Here is a 15,887-nt window from a genome sequence, read left to right as displayed (position 1 = left end):
TCTGTTTATTTTCCTAAACTGATCCTTTGTTGTTAAAGACTTCATGAGGGCCGATGGTCGCCACTCGATATACTCTGACCAATTTGAAGTCCAAAAAAGTCCGAAACATCGTGACTTTCAACAAATATTATTATTGCAACGGAAGAAAATGTGATCCCAACAGAAAATATTTGATACAGTTTTCTTTTCTTAATATTTTCACAAGATATTATGAGCATTTATATTTATGTATTATATTACATGTTTTGAATAATATTATTAATTATTGAATTGGTATGGGGTCCCCGTCCAATACACCATCTCCAACTGTCAATTCGTCTAATTGCCACTTGGTCCAAATATATTGCTGTTTCGTCCAATTCCAATTTAGTCCAATTGCCATTTATTCAATTGCCGCCATATATGGTAGGCCTATAATAGTGTTTGATTTTTTTTCATACAATTTTCACAAAACTGAACTTGACATCAGCAATAAGCGTATGTCGCACGTAATAATGGAAGGTACTAGCATTCCTTGTTTATTGCAAATCCACCCGGCAAATCCAGCAAATCCATCGTTTTAATTACTTCTATTAATTAAGACTATTACTTGGACAATATTTTATTAGTATATCTAAAACTTGGTAGACTAATTCATAGGCGTGGCGGTGGTTGTATCACAAATCGATCATGTTGTTTCTGAACGGAAACTATTTTGTATTCATCTGTTGAAAATCAGGAAGTGAACGCAGGCTGACTATGCTGCGTTGGTTTACTCCATACATACCAAACCATTGATACACCAACCAGTGCAGTGACATACATATAAATTACTATCACTGTTGGAGAGATAGGAATATATATAGGTAGGTCGTCGTAAGTGAAACTTACGGAAGTGGTTTGCCTCAGATTTCACTAGACCAAGAATTCCAACAAAATGGTAAGTTTGAATAGCAGAAATATCTAATGTATTATCAGATTGATTTGTTAATAAATAAATCATATAATGTGTTAGTTATTTCATATTCTGACGAATTGTGTTGCACATACATTGACAGTGATAAAAAAAATTGCGGAATCTGTATGCCTATATAATTCGGTTTTACACATCTCTATCGGGTGCAAAATGGTAAGTCTCTCATTAACTGGAAGAAAATATGTCTAATTTATCGAATCATGCCATTGAAATCTTGGGTGATGATTTGACCTATCATAATTTGATTTCAAAACAAGTGTAGTCTTGCTGACCTAATGAAGATAATAATATTTCTCTCTGTCGTATCCTCTCTCTATACAGACTACTTTAACGGAAGATCAGAGACACGGTAAGTCAAAACTATCACCAAACTCCATTTTCTTGAGAGTGATATACCTTTATTAACTCATGGTCCTATATATATTCGTATATGGATACACAACAAGTTGTGATTAAATCAATCTGGTCAACCAGAAACTATTAATAATCACAACAGTTCCATTCATAATCGTTGCATCGGAATATGATATTTGATTATAGGAATATCGCAAAATTACTTGTAAATATAAATTGACTGACTATCAATATTCTTTTAAATTAATTAATAATTTACTGAAAATTTACTTCTATATAATATATACTAAAGTACTCATTTAGGTTAGGTGCATGTACCAAGTATACCACTTCCGCTGTACCTAATTATTAGTATATTCAACCATGTTATTACGGTTGAGTGGTTGTGGGCCAAGATATCCGTTCAACAACTCACTAAACCTTTATATTCAGTCAAGTTCAAGGCAAAGCGGTAATAGTATAATTATAGTCGTGCAAAAAGAGTAAATGACACAAAACGTTAATAATTATTACGTGGAACTAAGTTGGTCATTAACTTGAATAAAAATATACTAAAATATATTGTGTAATGTTTCATACAATATAGAATATATAAAATGTTACTATTAACACCATCATAGTGTACGTATACCTTAATTAAATAGTGCACTTGTATATTAAACTGTAATCATAATAAGACCAAATAAAAAAATAAACATGTTTCACGTCCCCTCCCGCTTCCTTTTTTGAGGTTTCTTCAATTATATTTTTATTTTTTGAAATTCAGTCATAACTTTTCTAAAAATATGTACTACTGTCTAGGAAGTAGAGATGCTTTCAATATAGCCTTGCTGATAATCAAGAAACACTTTTGGAAGGTTTTGTGATAATTAGAGGGGGTCTATCTCTCAGAACAAGAAATGAAAAGAGGCCTCCTCCTTTTTCCAGGCATTATTGTGTGTGCTAAAACAGCTCTAATTATGGGTATTTATACCAATTTTGCGATAAAAAATAAAAAGCCCCCTCTTCCTCATTTTTTTCAAATACCCGGACGTGAAACATGATTTTTATTTTACTTGGCCTAACACTAATGACAATACTTTAACATCATTACAGAATACGGAGACATTTTCTCCCTGTTCGACACAAAGGGCGACTCGAAAATCGACTCAACGCAAGTAGGTGATGTAATAAGAGCATTAGGACAAAACCCAACAGAGGCTGATATCAAAAAGATTTCGAACGAAATGGACCCAAAGGGAGGTAGGTAGAAGTGTACATCATTATTATTTAAAATTTGCCTTGAAATTTTCCGCCACTAGCAATTGCATGCAACTTTAAACTTTGTTTGCCAAACTTACTATCTTAAGCCATAACCCCGTGTTTTCCTTTGTGTTCCATCAATGTTCCATTGGATTTGAATAAAGAAATACGTTTTAATTTGATCTTTAAAACAATTTCAAATTACCATAATTAGTATACAGTTAGCAATATTTATTGTCCGTCATTTTTTTTCTCTCGTGGAATCTAATACAAAAATGCATGTTATATGGTTTATGAAGTGATTTTTGAGCCAGATTGGTCAGCAACAATCTTAAAGTGTACTGAAGTCTACTACATTTTGGAATTGGGAATTCCTCAAGGCCTAATTTTGCCCCCATTCTTTTTGTCAAAGTTTACTTTTACATGTTCAATTTGAATAATATAGGTCTATTTGAAGAATGGTGATATTAATAATTGTGATATCTGAGAATTCTGTGATGTATTATGGCATATCAGTACATCTGACTTGATGACCTCTTATTTCTATACATGTTCAATTGTTCATTGAGAAAGATAAACAAAGCTGAACTCGCATTTGCTTGAATATAAATCCGGCTTCATTTCACCACCACATACATGCACGTTCCAACGCTCATAACAAAGTCGCAGCGCATAAAATATTGCCATTTTAGCAATATCATTTTTAGCAATTTATTTGCATTATTTGTGACAACTACAAATAGGCCTATAGCCGAACCATATATTCATGATATTGTGCTGATACAAAAAGTACATACCAAAACAAGTTTTCATGCCAGTTTATGTTTACTGGTTTAAGTCTTCCAACTTAACATAGTGTAATTCTTCAACTTCATAATTATGTGGGGCAGTCAAAATACTGGACAATTTCACTTCTCACTTGGAATTATGTGGGGCAGTCAAAATACTGGACAATTTCACTTCTCACTTGGAATTATGTGGGGCAGTCAAAATACTGGACAATTTCACTTCTCACTTGGAATTATGTGGGGCAGTCAAAATACTGGACAATTTCACTTCTCACTTGGAATTATGTGGGGCAGTCAAAATACTGGACAATTTCACTTCTCACTTGGAATGGAAGGGTTCTGTGGGGCAGTCAAAATACTGGATTATGTGGGGCAGTCAAAATACTGGACAATTTCACTTCTCACTTGGAATGGAAGGGTTCTGACACATAATCATCAACTTGCCCCGGGAATATTACCATGGTTACAAGGGGAAACCTTTTTTGTCATTGCCTTTAATACCATGATTTACCACGATTACCGTAATATAACCTACCGGTATCCATCTTTTTTTCACAGATAAACGCATCTCTTTTGAAGAATTCATTCCTCAATTCCTGGCCTATTCCAAGCGTAGCACCCCCGGGACAGTAGAGGATTTCATTGATGGGCTGCGAGTCTTTGACAGAGATGGCAATGGTACAATTAGCTCTGCAGAATTAAGACATGTTCTCAGTGCTCTAGGTAAATTTAGTCATTATTAATATTATTACTGACAAAACTTTGTAATATTTACCATCGTGGTAATATTATACGCTTCTGGTTTCAAGCAAAAAATATTTGGAAACATAAATCAACTAATTTTATGGTATAGATATACGAGTGGATGGGTGTTTATTGTCCACACAATGGTTATTATTAAATAGGACTAATTATTCGCTCAAGTTCCACTCTTATTAGGCTATGTATTTTTGACAATCTTGTTTTTATTTTTTTTAAGTCTCATTATATTCCTGAACAATTATAACAGGTTGTCAATGTAAAGGGTTCGTAATTTGAATATACCAATCTGAGACGATAATAAACATCAGAATATTAAATATTAAATTTCGTTCAATTTTTGAACCACGCTTCACATAACAACTTCGGACCCTAGCCCCAGTTACTAAATCATAGGGCAAAATTTCAAAAAAAGTTTTTATTGCTGTAAAAAAAAAGAGGATCTATCCATCTAAAAAAAACCTTTCTTGCTATTTTAAACGGAGCAATGACATCAAGTGTCTATTGACTCATGGAATGCGTATGGTGAATTTGTGAGAGTCTCCGGTATGCGGTAAAACTACTTAGCAAAGTATTGACCGTGGAGTCCAAAAGCTCCAGCAGCCAGCGAAACTGCACTACCGGAGCTCCCTTTTACATTATACATAAGAGGCATGATAACCGTTATTATAAGTTGAGCTGTTTATAATAACAAAAAGATTCAGAATTAGATACCGTCGTGATCATTATTTTGGTCAAGTTGTTCATATGATCAGTTTTCAAATTCTCTGTATGCCAGCGACATGTGAGACTACATAAAGATATTTAAGGTGCCAAATTTCGTTATCACCGTGTGATAATCCCGGGTGATAATTTTGTAGGCCTAACCTTGTTTACATGATATACCTTGAATCAGATCGATGTGTATCATAAATATAAAAATATTTTTCTGATAGGCGAAAGGCTGACAGATGATGAGATAGACCAATTAATGCAAGGAGGAGTTGTGGATCAACAAGGGGAAGTCAATTATGAAGGTATGATAAATCATTTGCTTTTACCTCTTTCTCCTTCTTCCTTGCTTTTTTCTGCCATTCATTTCCTTCCTTCCTTCCTTCCTTCCTTCCTTCCTTCCTTCCTTCCTTCCTTCCTTCCTTCCTTCCTTCCTTCCTTCCTTCCTTCCTTCCTTCCTTCCTTCCTTCCTTCCTTCCTTCCTTCCTTCCTTCCTTCCTTCCTTCCTTCCTTCCTTCCTTCCTTCCTTCCTTCCTTCCTTCCTTCCCTTCCTTCCTTCCTTCCTTCCTTCCTTCCTTCCTTCCTTCCTTCCTTCTTTCTTTCTTTCTTTCTTTCTTTCTTTCTTTCTTTTCTTTCTTTCTTTTTCTTTCTTTCTTTCTTTCTTTCTTTCTTTCTTTCTTTCTTTCTTTCTTTCTTTCTTTCTTTCTTTCTTTCTTTCTTTCTTTCTTTCTTTCTTTCTTTCTTTCTTTCTTTCTTTCTTTAGTTCCTTCTTTCTTTCTTTCTTTCTTTCTTTAGTTCCTTCTTTCTTTCTTTCTTTCTTTCTTTCTTTCTTTCTTTCTTTCAAGAATGATAAAAACTGAATATTCAAATACATGGCGAATGTATTATCAGACAACAACTTTTCTGACACACAAGCTCATATACTGTCAAATCCAGGAAAGTTGCCTTTGTTTTTGGTGGTGTTGCAATTAGGCCCATCTTTTAATACGGAAGTAAAAGTAAAATCAGTTTTATGTAAATTGGACAGTAGTTATGAAACCAATGTTTTATCAATTTTTTAACGTTAAGGGGGTACTACACCCCTCGATAAATTTGTGACTATTTTTGCATTTTTCTCAAAAACTAATAACACAGTGGTAAAAAAAAGTTATGTATATTATAGGGCAAGGAATCCAATTACTACACTGGAATTTCAGTGACCCAAGGCAAGCGGTTTGTTATTTATGATAAAATATAAGGTACCGCTAGGATGTACCTCGTTTCCTATCATATATACTGAACCGCTTGTCTTGAGTCACTGAAATTTCAATGTAGTAATTGGATTCCTTGCCCCAATAATATACATAACTTTAGTTACCAGTGTGTTGTTATTTTTGAGAAAAATGCAAAAATAGTCACAAATTTACCACAGGGGTGTAGTACCCCCTTAAGACCTACATTCGTATATAGGATTGGGTGATATTTTGTTTAAAGAGTGCATATGTATACCCGCTCAAGTATCGGTAGCCTTAAGAAAGATCTTCTATAGATTCGTTGTACACGGTGTCCCTGAAAGAATTTTGATAATTGACCGATCCGTTTTTGAAATAAAAGAATTTTACGAAACTTACTTATTTCCTAATTCGCAAGCTCAATCGGAAATAAATCATTTCCAATTGCGCCTACTTCTCTAGGATCTATCAACCTGCAAAACAAACACACAATGATACAGTTTATCTTACCAGGGGAATATTGTTCGTCAGCCGCGAACTACGGACGGACATCGAGACGGTCAGACCCGGCTATAACGGGTGTAACTTCGTAAGAAGCTAGAAGACCTACTGATAGGTCTGCGATTCATAAAGAATAGTATAACAAGACCTATATGCTAGGTCCAATTATCCTTCACTATGCTCTGCTCAAGAAATCGTTTCTTCATTGAAGGCCTAATATATAGGCATAGCCTTAAACCATATAACGCCTGTCAACATAGATAATATTTCTATGCAGAAAGCAGAAAACATTTACGTCACATGTGTTTATTATAACATAAACTTAAACATTGTTAAACAAATCAATATATGCCATGCGAATAAGAATAACAATTCTTTAGCCCTACGGAACCGAAGTCCTAACAATCTAGAGGATTCGAATTATCTGAATTCTGAGCATCAAACATCTCCCATCTACCCAAATTACTGGACGGACTGTGACACGGATCAGACACAACCCAAGCTATCACAATTATCATCAAGCATGTTCCATAGGGCCTAGGCCATACGCCATTGGACACCGGATTGGACATGTTGCACACAATCCAAAAAGAGATAACTGAACACAAGTTTTAATAAGCCTACGGAAAATTAGACGTCCGTAGTCCTCGGTGCTGGCAACAATCAATGCCTTGATCACACCACGCTGTACACAATTCATGCGTACCGCTGAATTGACCATTACGTAATCCTCGATCCGCAGGCCTCCAAAGGAAATGTATATTATTTCCTAATTCGCAAGCTCAATCGGAAATAAATCATTTCCAATTGCGCCTACTTCTCTAGGATCTATCAACCTGCAAAACAAACACACAATGATACAGTTTATATTACCAGGGGAATATTGTTCGTGAGCCGCGACCTACCCCTTATCAAGATATAAAGAACGGGCGGGCAAACGGTCCACACTGAATAATAGCTATGCTGAGCTCAAACTCAAACTAATCTGGAATAATTTATTCCGAGCTACAAACCCCTCGATGAATGTGATACTCCTATATAGGCCTATATATAGACATTATGCTACTAGTTCTTATTTCCCCGCTCGCACCAGCCCTCAGGCATTGTCAAAACAAAAACAAATCACATTTCCCTAGTCCTGATCCCAGGACCTCAGGCCCCTCGCCCCTGAATCGCCAAATAAATTGCCACCTCAGTACTGAGACTGTAAAACCAATACTCTTTTGGCTAAAATAAAAGATGCCTATATATATATATTAACTATATACATGAAAATCACCAGCGTTTAGCATGTTTAGTGTAAGCACAGATCTGTGGTGTAAGCATCCAACATATTTATAACATACAACATTGCACTAATGTACAGAGCTTGGACCAATAAAGTCACTTTGACTCTCTGTAAAAATATGTAAATATCTCGTCTAATCAAAGACCCTATGGTCTCATTTAATAAGAACCACTAACACGAAGAAACTCAAACGCTTCTGCCAAACTGACAAATTCAACAGGTTCATGAACTCCGAACGCCACAGATACTTGTGTAACAGCAAAAGGTCTATAACTCAGTACAAGAAGCTATTGCAGCTTTATTACTGCCTTGAGTGTAGTCACAAAGGCAGATGCAACGTCTGATGAATTTTGGCGCATCTCACAAATTTACTTACTGAAATACTAGTTACTGGTGAAACATGAACACATATATGCCTAATATGAAGAGCAGAACCGCAACTAAATATGTGGATATTCAGATCCAAGTGCTTCTATGAATAAAATAAATTCTTCTGACATTTTACTTTCACAAAACACTGCCCTTGTCACATACGATATCCTTAAGATATATATAGAAAAATACCTGTAGACCTATATAGTAAACGTAAATCGAGCTCAGTCGTGCATACTACATGTACTATAACTATGCATAAGCAAACAAAAATGGACATCCATGAATAATATAATGAGAATACTCTCCGAAATGCTCACATCTGTCTTCAGGAATAATCCAATTACTGAACTTTGAAAAACAAACCAAAACACCGTACCTATAATGTATTCTTTAAGGAATACGTTAACATCTACTCAGCTAGGAATACCTCGTGAACATGGAGAACGCCTATATAGAAATCTCAAAAAACCAACTTGGTGAAGCTGTACATATCATAAACGTAAAAAAAAACATGAACAGACTCGAATATCCATCTCCAATACCTCTCTTAACCCATGCACGAAACTTACGAATTTCTACCTTCCATGATCTTCATGATCTTTGATAATAATAAGCAGAAACCCAGCATGTCTTCGAAGACACACATATTCACTGCTAACAATACAACATGCATGTATATATCCTAATCATGAAGATAATGCTGTTGAAATGCGTATCCATATCCCAAATCCATGCAGCTGGTAATACAGTATAATCCATTTCATCCGTTTACCCCTACAAGTGATGCACTTCCAAAATCTTTCATGACGACACAATTATGGTATAGAACACATTGCTATAAATGCTTAGCTTGCTCATCTCTATTATGATCATGATGAGGTGTACCCAAGACTACCCGCTACGGAGTAAAGTTCATTAACAGTCACCCAAATATCGAGATATTAGCCCTAGTTTAACCGGCTGAGGGACAAATCAATTGATTTAGTCTATGGTCTATTAGAACCTACATTTACTATTGCACATTCTTCCAAGTCCACGATCCATGTCATGTAAATACTCTTGCATTGCCACGTCCATGGAAAAGCTCCAACAGAGATCTTTCATATCCATGAGACTGTCCTTTATCAATGGAAAGCTCCCGTATAAATCTGAAGGAATGCTTCCTTCTATACTCTATCATCCATTCTGCTCATTCCGAATGGCCTCATCCATTATGCACAGAAAAAACCAAACCAACCGGAACTTTAATGGGAATGATCAAATTCCATTAAACACATCCTCTGTGTGTATGAACCCAGATATGCCTATACATCCTCCTTTGCTCCATACACCTCAATAGGAAATTCCATACACATCGATGATACTGCTCCTAAATAGGCCTAGACACATCCATATGGGAATGCTCATATAAAATAATGTTATGTTATATGCAACCTTTGGGACCTTGCTCCCATACACATCTACAGCCAGGATCCATGAGAATACTCCCATCCACGTCCGTGGGAAAAACTCCCATACAAACCCATGTGATGCTCCCATATATGCACCCATGGGATGCTCCCATCCACGAGATACTCGATCCCATACACATTCATCCCAATGCTCCAATACACATTCATGGAAAAACTCCCGTACGCATTATGTAAATGCTCCCATGCACGTTCATGGGAATGCTCCCATACAATGCACTCGTTCATTGGAATGCTCTCCCATAGACTCTCCCATGAGAATGCTCCTATGTATACCAAATTCATGGAATGTTCCCAGACACATTCATGTGAATTCTCCCATACACTTAATATTCAAAAGCTCCCATATACATTTTATAGAAATGCTCACATACACTCTGCGTGATGTTCTAGATAGAGCTTATCAGATGCCAAACCGAGACACCGCACATTCATGATAAACATAAATTGCTCCCAAACTCATTCAAGAGAATGCTCCCATACACAATCATGTGAATGCTCTCATACACGTCCATGATATGCTCCCATACACCTTCATGGGAATGCTCCCATATACACTCATGTACGTTCATGGGAAATCTCCCATATATAATCATGCGTCTGCTACCAAGCATGCACATCCTCACATACATTCCGTGAGAGGCTCCAATACGTCCCTGGGAAGCTGCCTTTACCCACAGTAAGTACTTTACTCATCCACGGGAATGCTCCCAAGATCAGAAAGCTCTAGCCTCTGCAAACCTCAGAAATTATGCGAATCTACATTTTCCTGTAGGAATACTCCCATGGTAATACAAATCCATATATTCATATTGCCCACATAACAAACATATTCATGCCAAGCTCATTAATTTCTTATTTACTCGAAATTTTTAAGACCACGTTCGTGGTAAGGCGACAATGCTCACGCCCATGGAAAAGCTCCTATATGTCTCAATGAATCCACGTGAGAGGAATGATCTCATAAAGGCCAATATGGAATTCCTCCTAAATAGCCTAACAACACTGGTAATCGTCTATCCTAAGCAAAAACCGAAAATGACGAAAATGTTGAAAAACATCCTGAAGCATATAGGCTTAATAAGTACCTACATTCTTATGCGACATTACCATAAGCATAATCAGAATGAATTTGCATTCTACTTCTACACAAAAGCTTCAAATTAACGTTCTTATATTAAAGTGCCCGCTTTGAGGCCCAAGGCCAACGAAAGGCCAAACTGAACACAGCCATGCAAGCTGACATGATAAAGCAGCGTTCCCTGACATGTGCAGCGTTCTGAATAACGGCCCTTCTTGATTTCAATCTCGCAATCCATCGAGCTTCAAACTGGTATGAAACTAATCAATCGTAAGCCAGGTGTTGTTCTGGATCAAATTTAATTTAGAAATTTTGAATAAATTAATACATGCGAAAATCAATACTTGCGCGAGAAAAATATATCGGTGCGTTTCCAACGGCAAAATTAATCATGTAACGTACTAAAAGTATGACAAAAGCTTGCAAGAAATCGAGATGTCAATACCATTAAACCAATCTTATGACTACTACTCTATCGCAGTCGAGATTGAAACCTATGTATGATCATGATAAAAGGGTAACGTGAACAACCTCTCTGCCTGACAGCACAACCGCATTTATGTCATAATATGATATAACAATTATTAGAAGATACCGTATAACAAGAATTTATCAAAAACGTACACAGGTATTATCTATGGTTTTATACTTTATCCATATTGATTTGGAGACCTCGTCAAGCGAGTCGCGTACAATTAGAACCCCGGGTTAGAACCCCAAAAATCAAATGAAAGCAAAACCATATTAAGTACCCGCATCGATCACACGATATGATAATGATGCCTATTTATTTATCTGATCAATCAATATACAATCACAATGTGTTCACTAAGCAGTCTTGTACCCAGACTAAATGTAGCCCATCGTAAAGATAACGACAGAAAATCCGGCTGTGACGGAGACCACATAAAACCGTTCATGCCAGAAATTGGCGACCCAGGGATGGCGACAATTACTATACTGATAATAGACATGGTGTATAACCACCATTTATGTTTGATACCATCCTAAATGTTGATACCAACTCCTATGCAATTCACATCCAATGTACTGGCCATGAGTCATTTCAGTAAGGCCTATCCATAGCCCCATAGGCCTCCAAGGCCTATGTATTTTGAGGAATAAATCACCTACCTCCTTACATCTGTTACTTCTTGTCAATCAAAAACATCTTACCAGGTCTCACAAGCAACCGCCATACATACCATATATACTTTTCAAACCCCGATTCCAACTTGGCCTAGACCAAGCTTGATAGTAATATTTTTACTAGGCTCATATCTGTTTTATCTGAACTAAATACGCCATCCTTATACAATTTGACCAAAAGGTGTACACAAAGTACAGCGCTAGAAATTAGACGTCCGTAGTCCTCGGTGCTGGCAACAATCAATGGAACCGAAGTCCTAACAATCTAGAGGATTCGAATTATCTGAATTCTGAGCATCAAACATCTCCCATCTACCCAAATTACTGGACGGACTGTGACACGGATCAGACACAACCCAAGCTATCACAATTATCATCAAGCATGTTCCATAGGGCCTAGGCCATACGCCATTGGACACCGGATTGGACATGTTGCACACAATCCAAAAAGAGATAACTGAACACAAGTTTTAATAAGCCTACGGAAAATTAGACGTCCGTAGTCCTCGGTGCTGGCAACAATCAATGCCTTGATCACACCACGCTGTACACAATTCATGCGTACCGCTGAATTGACCATTACGTAATCCTCGATCCGCAGGCCTCCAAAGGAAATGTATACTCATTTTCGATCCGTTCCATAGAGTCAAAATCTATCAATGACAAATACATGTACAGGGTGTCCCAGAAAAAATTACCAGGCAAATTAATTTGGACGTAAGTAAAAAATTAGACATCAGAATCCAAAAATTTAAACATCAGCGTGTAGCCCATCTTATTCTGCATGTTACGTCAATTTGATTGGAATCGGTTGACTGATCGTGAAGAAATGAGCGGTTACATATTAACGCATGTGTCAATTCACTTCATTCCAAGTTTGAAAGAAAGGTCATTCAACACAATGCGCACTAGTGGTTAAACTGTCAATGGGCTTCATATTTTGTTCTATGAAATCCTTTTCATTATTTTTAAACAACCTGTCTCTTGCAAAACATTTAATTAGGTTTTGTTCAAATTTGAAAACCTGCACGATATTGAAAATTAAAGCTTTCATGTAAGATGATGCTCGGTATTTGTAAATATCTTTTTTCGTTAATGTTGATATAAATGTTACATAAAGGAATTACTACATAAAGAATTCCTGGCTTAAAAATTCTCACACACATTAATGTTTTCGGAATATTTCCAAGAAATTGTAATGCAAAGTTTAAATCTTTTAAAACTTCAATATTAACATGATTAATGTTGCGTGGTATCAAAAATCACACGTAAAGCTGTAAGCACTTGATAATTGTAATTCTTGGCTCAAATGTTCTTTGTAAACCTACAGAATTAAAGCTGGAGAGCTTCCAATTGCAGAAATCAAAGTTTTCAGGGACAAACTGTTATTCATCTTCAGTGAAAGCATGAATGACATGACACCGTCGGATTTTAATAGATAATGTGGACTAAATTTAATAAGATACACAAACTTTAGGAAGCGGTGTGAGCGAATATAAAAAAGCGCCTGTTGATCAAACTTGGAATGAACTGCATTGATGCACACATTATGCAATCGTTCATTTCCTCGGAACCAGACAACCGAATCAAATAAAAAATTTGTATGTGATGCACAACAAAATCGGCTATGCGCTACAGTTTAAATTTTTTTGATTCTGATGTCTATTTCTCGACTTACGTTCAATTTTATTCACTCGGTAATTTGGGACACCCAGACGCCTCATGATGCGCAGTGATAAGCACTCCATCATCGATTGATATTTAAATCCGTGGAAAGGTTTGAAAATGAGGGAGTTTCGTAAAGTTCTTATATTTCAAGAACAGTGTGGTCAATTGTCAAAATTTAAAAAGTATGTGATAGCTGATTTATTCCTCAACTACACCTGTTATTTAGTTATTTTAGTTGTGGCGTTAAAATAACCAAACAATTAAGTTTTCGACGATGGTTCTATCAGGGACACCCATATACATGTATAACGAAAGTGCCATTTAATAATCACCATTTACGATATTCTTTTTTGTCTTACAGAATTTGTCAAATTGATGATGAGTGGATAAAACGCCAAGACGTATATCATTTATTGCCATGACAACTCTCCAACTTTTATCCATTCCATTTTTTTAAAACTTTTTAAAAGCAAATTAGGTAGGCCTGGGCCTAACAAGTGAATTTGGAGCTTGTTATGACTTCAAAATTCACAACGCACTCACAAATAGACCACCAAAAATCCGAAGAATAACAGATTAATGCAACTATAAAAGTATAATGTGTTTCCCGACAAACGTGGTAGTTTTTAGGACATTTTACATTTCAACCGTGGACTTCGCTACAACCAGGGACGTCCCCGTTTAGCTGGCTGAGATGTGTAATTGACTGCAAACAGCCTGATAATGCACATGAGAGTTCGTCCCCTAATGTAGATATAAAAATCCGTCACCGGTTGATAGGTTAAAATTCAAAAAGATGTCACAGTGTACAATTTGTGCAAAACTGGACAACGTCCCAGAAAAAAACACGCGTCCGCGTTTGGATAGTTAAGTACAAGGTCCTCATTTACCGTAGGGTGTACCCGGGGTGTGTTGGGGGTGTATCCACGGAGGCTGTGAGGGTGCGGAGGTGGGTGGGGGATATGGGATGCTTTTGTACGGACCTTCAAAGAGGACGCAAGTCTACTCATGACAAATAACATGATAACCGAGGACACCAGAGCTGTAACGAGTCAACTCATTTCATGGTCGAGTCGAGTCATTTCTAGCAATATCTCGAGTCGAGTCGAGTCGAGTCGAGTCGAGTCGAGTCGAGTCGAGTCAAATATTTGACTCGAGTCACTGTACAATCTCTATGGGGAAGCCTGAAATCTGAGTCGAGTCATGATTCGTTACAAGTCTGGAGGACACCCAGCAACGGAAGATGTCCACGGTTCCTTGTCCAGTACCAGCGTAATGTAAAAAAACGCAAAAATGTATTAAGATTAATCCTTTCTTTGTTGCAGACATGCCTTTTATGTCCCTTTATGTAAACGTGACTTGCAAAGACATGGCTGAAAAACCGGCCTCAAATCACATAATCTGTGCTCAAATACGCGTCATAAAAATGGTGTCCTCCGATAAGACGGTTTTTCGTAGTGTCGGTGTAAAGCCTGTTAAAGTCAGGTGAGTCACGGTTTGGGGCCTACATGTAACTTCGTGTCTGCAAGATCCTCGGATAGAGAGAAACAAGTTATATAGGTCCTCGTTTGCATGTCTTTAAAGCTTTTAAAAGTGCGTATATGGGGATGGGGTCATTGGGGTGCGTTTATGTATGTGGCTGATCTTGCCATCCATGAGTATGCAACTCATTATACGAGTAATGATGTATTATACGAGTAATGATGTATATTCTCTTACATACTTTCAAGTGTGCATCAGTCAAGTTTTATATCGTCGACTTACTATTCGCATTTCTTTGCAAGAAATACTTTGCAAACGTGTAACGCCATTTTGTTTATAAAGGCCTATTTATTTTAGAGACCTCAGTATATAATAGTAACCCAGTAAACAACAATGTTTTTACCTTACAACGTTAAAACGATAAAAAACATGTTTCGTTTTGGTCAAAACGTTTTAAATATCGGGTTATATATAGCTCATGAAAATGTTACTTTATAAAACATTTTATATGAAAAAATACTGCAACAATATTTGTAAAATGTCAAAATGTTATTGTAAAATATTTGTTGGCAAACAGTTTTGCTCAACATTTTGTCAACATTTAAATAGCAATATATCAGAATGTTTTGAAGCAAGTTTTTAACATGTTTATACCCTTTATATAACCCAGCATTAACGTTTTCTCCTGGTGTTTTCTGTTAAAAAAGGTTTGTGTTTGCTGGGAGGCTATTACAATTTATAATGATCCCAACGTTCATTTTATGTTTGTTTCTGTTCGTGTTTATTTATATGTAAATAATTTTATATTTCATGCATTTGTTATTAAAATATATACTTATTATACCAATGATCAA

At 36.5% G+C, this 15,887-nt stretch overlaps 1 protein-coding gene across 2 annotated transcripts; it reads left to right on the top strand.

The window, feature by feature from the left end:
- Nucleotides 1-734: 734 nt before the first annotated feature.
- On the top strand, nucleotides 735-14,328 carry LOC140155907 (myosin-2 essential light chain-like). Of its 2 annotated transcripts, none has more exons than XM_072178921.1 (6): nucleotides 735-919; nucleotides 1,277-1,304; nucleotides 2,405-2,551; nucleotides 3,898-4,062; nucleotides 5,034-5,114; nucleotides 13,913-14,328. In XM_072178921.1, exons 1-6 carry the CDS (start codon nucleotides 917-919, stop codon nucleotides 13,939-13,941), a joined length of 453 nt encoding a protein of 150 aa, XP_072035022.1. In that variant the 5' UTR covers nucleotides 735-916; the 3' UTR covers nucleotides 13,942-14,328. The 2 variants fall into 2 exon arrangements, with proteins under 2 accessions (XP_072035022.1, XP_072035031.1); XM_072178930.1 differs by lacking the exon at nucleotides 735-919 and adding an exon at nucleotides 1,084-1,108.
- The last annotated feature ends 1,559 nt before the right edge of the window (nucleotides 14,329-15,887 follow it).

Source organism: Amphiura filiformis, chromosome 1 (genome assembly GCF_039555335.1).
Source record: "Amphiura filiformis chromosome 1, Afil_fr2py, whole genome shotgun sequence".
NCBI lineage: Eukaryota > Metazoa > Echinodermata > Ophiuroidea > Amphilepidida > Amphiuridae > Amphiura > Amphiura filiformis.
This window is presented reverse-complemented; position numbering and strand designations above follow the sequence as displayed.